Source organism: Cucurbita pepo, unplaced genomic scaffold (genome assembly GCF_002806865.2).
Source record: "Cucurbita pepo subsp. pepo cultivar mu-cu-16 unplaced genomic scaffold, ASM280686v2 Cp4.1_scaffold000156, whole genome shotgun sequence".
Taxonomy (NCBI): domain Eukaryota; kingdom Viridiplantae; phylum Streptophyta; class Magnoliopsida; order Cucurbitales; family Cucurbitaceae; genus Cucurbita; species Cucurbita pepo.
The window spans coordinates 87,747-90,512 of record NW_019646444.1 but is presented as its reverse complement, the minus strand read 5'-3'; the positions used below and the strand labels follow the sequence as shown (position 1 = coordinate 90,512).

The 2,766-nt window shown below is 46.9% G+C and overlaps 1 protein-coding gene across 1 annotated transcript in view; it reads right to left on the bottom strand.

Moving 5' to 3' along the window:
* The window catches only part of LOC111784145, a 4,132-nt gene extending 3,416 nt beyond the window's left edge, over window positions 1–716 (bottom strand). The window contains exon 1 of the mRNA XM_023664956.1: window positions 537–716. Coding sequence (XP_023520724.1) covers window positions 537–716 — 180 coding nt within the window. The remainder of the gene's footprint in view (window positions 1–536) is intronic.
* Window positions 717–2,766: the final 2,050 nt, after the last annotated feature.

Genomic DNA, 2,766 nt, shown 5'->3' with positions numbered 1-2,766 from the left:
GTGTCACGTTGTCATGCTTACATGTCATTCTCATTCTCATTTCGTTACATATCATACATATTCCTAGGGGGTTATGTTTCATGCAATTTACCGTATTTCATGTCATACAATTCATACAGTTACATTCAAATACTCATACAAACAAGCCATAATCACACAAGGGCCACACACCGTCACATGCATAACATATCACATCAACTAAGCAGCATACATAACATACATTCACGTTCACATGATTTCGTACTGAAGCACATTAAGCTAACACACAATTTAATGACACGTGCATATCCACGGGCACGTGCCAACATATAGCAATTAACGTGTAACCTACGACGGGTGAGCCACTTACTTGGTAGGCCTTAGCCGAAGTACTCCCTAGAATATAACGTAAGCTCCTAGCTCATCGTGGACGTTCTACGCTTTCGTTGGTGGTTGGTTCCTATTGGTTCATTAGTCACTTTCGTTAGTATTTCACAAATAATAATAAATTCCCAACTGGAATTTGTGAAATACGACCTTAAAATGTTTCAGTTTACCTTAAACAGGGCCGAAACTAGGTCCAGGAGGGTCGGAATGGTGTCAAACGGGCTGGAAACAGGTTTCCCAAGCCGAATAAGCCGCCGGAGCCGAGGAGCCGCCGTCGAGCCGATTAAGCTGCCAGAGCCAATAGGAGACGCGCTGCAGACGTGCCACATGGCACAATCATAGAGCGACATGTGTGCAGGAGTCTCGGGTCAAGGCGCGGGTTAACGGATCGCTCGCAGGTCTCAGGCCGAACGCGGGTGACGGGCCGTTCGCGGGTGACTGGCCGTGCGCGGTGATGGGCCGGTTGCGGGTGAAGGGCTGGGGTGTTTGGGCCACGGGAAACATCGGTTCTGGGCCGACCAAAGGAACGGGGTTCGGTTTGGGTAGCCGGATCTGGCTCACGGGTTGGACTTCGTCCTCTTCGCCCGACAGCCTGCGTGATTTTCCGGCGACCTCTCTCTCTCCTCGACAATGTCGTTCCGACGTCCTTTTTCCCTCTTTTTTTCCTCCATTCCCGAGTTTATTCTTCACCCTAACCCTGTTTTTTGTAAAGATTTCGTTGGTAAAGACCTCACACTCCTGGATCTGGAGAAGCTCAGAAGTCCGCCGTTTCGTCTTCCTTGTCGACGGTGTTCAGCGTACGGGATTCGTTTAAAACCTACTCCTGATGTGTGTAAAGGGTTCTGGGATTACTTTTGTGGTGTAAAATGGGGGGTTTTGACGTCGATTCGTATGGTTCAGCTTCGCCTGAGTTCCGTCGATTTTCTGTTCCTTCTCCTTTTTCTTCACTATTTTCGTTTCTTTGCAGGTTCTTTCAGGGTGGCTGAAGGTCGGGGACGCGATTTGTGGCATCCCAGCCCTCGGCCGCCCTTTGTGGGTCGTGTGCGAGCGAAAACTCCAGCGTTCGCTGGAGTTTTTGGCTCTGCCGACGACCCTCATTTATTTATTTATTATTATTTTTTTTGTTTGGTTTCGTTACGTTACCCTACCCCTAAAAAGAACTTTCGTCCTCGAAAGTCTCGAACTCGTGGATCAACTCGGGATATTTTTTCTTTATTTTCTCCTCTCGTTCCCAAGTAATTTCCTCGACTTGGTGGTTACGCCACAATACCTTAACGAAACCTATACTCCTATTACGTAAGGCTTTCACTTCTCGGGCTAGAATTTTAATCGGTTTCTCCTGGTAACTTAAATTTTCCTCAATTTTGAGAGGTTTGTAGTCTATTACGTGCGTCGAGTCTGCAATATATTTCCTTAACATGAACACAAGAAATACATCGTGTACGCTTGAAAGTGAAGGTGGTAACGCTAGTTTGTAAGCTACCGAATCTTAGAATACCTTTCATGGGAGCTACTTTTAGGAACACTCGGTCCCCCTCTTCGAACTCTAAATTCCTACGCCTAACGTCGGCGTAGCTCTTTTGCCTACTCCTTGCGGTACGCATTCTTACTCTAATTTTTTGTATTGCCTCGTTGGTGACGCGGACCAGCTCGGGTCCTACCAGTTCTCGTTCTCCTACTTCGTCCCAGTACAATGGGGATCTACATCGTTTTCCATACAACGCTTCAAAGGGTGCCATCCCGATGGTTGCTTGGAAGCTGTTATTGTAAGAGAATTCCATTAAGTGCAGTTTGGTGTCCCAACTCCCTGTGAAATCCATTGTGCATGCTCGAAGCATGTATTCCAGAATTTGGTTTAATCGTTCTGTTTGGCCATCCGTTTGTGGGTGGAAGGCGGTGCTAAAGTCAAGGCGAGTACCCATCGCTTTTTGGAGTCCGCGCCAAAAGGCCGACGTAAAACGCGAGTCCCGATCCGACACAATTGACACCGGTACTCCATGCAACCTCACAATTTCTTTAACATACAGTTGAGCCCAATTGTCTACTGTATATGTTGCCTTACCAGGTAAAAAGTGAGCCGACTTCGTCAGACGGTCCACAACCACCCAGATTACCGTATAGCCCTTTAATGTTTTAGGTAGGCCTACTATGAAATCCATGGCAATGTTTTCCCATTTCGATTCCAGTATACTTAGAGATTGTAGTAGCCCGGCGGTTTTCTGCCTAGGGGCTTTTACTTGTTGGCACACCAGACACTTACTCACGTACTCCGCGATATCCTTTTTCATACTTCGCCACCAGAAGTGTTGTTTCAAGTCTTGATACATCTTTGTTCCACCTGGATGTATCGAGAAGGTTGAATTGTGTGCCTCAGTTAGGATTTCATTCTTTATTTCGCTC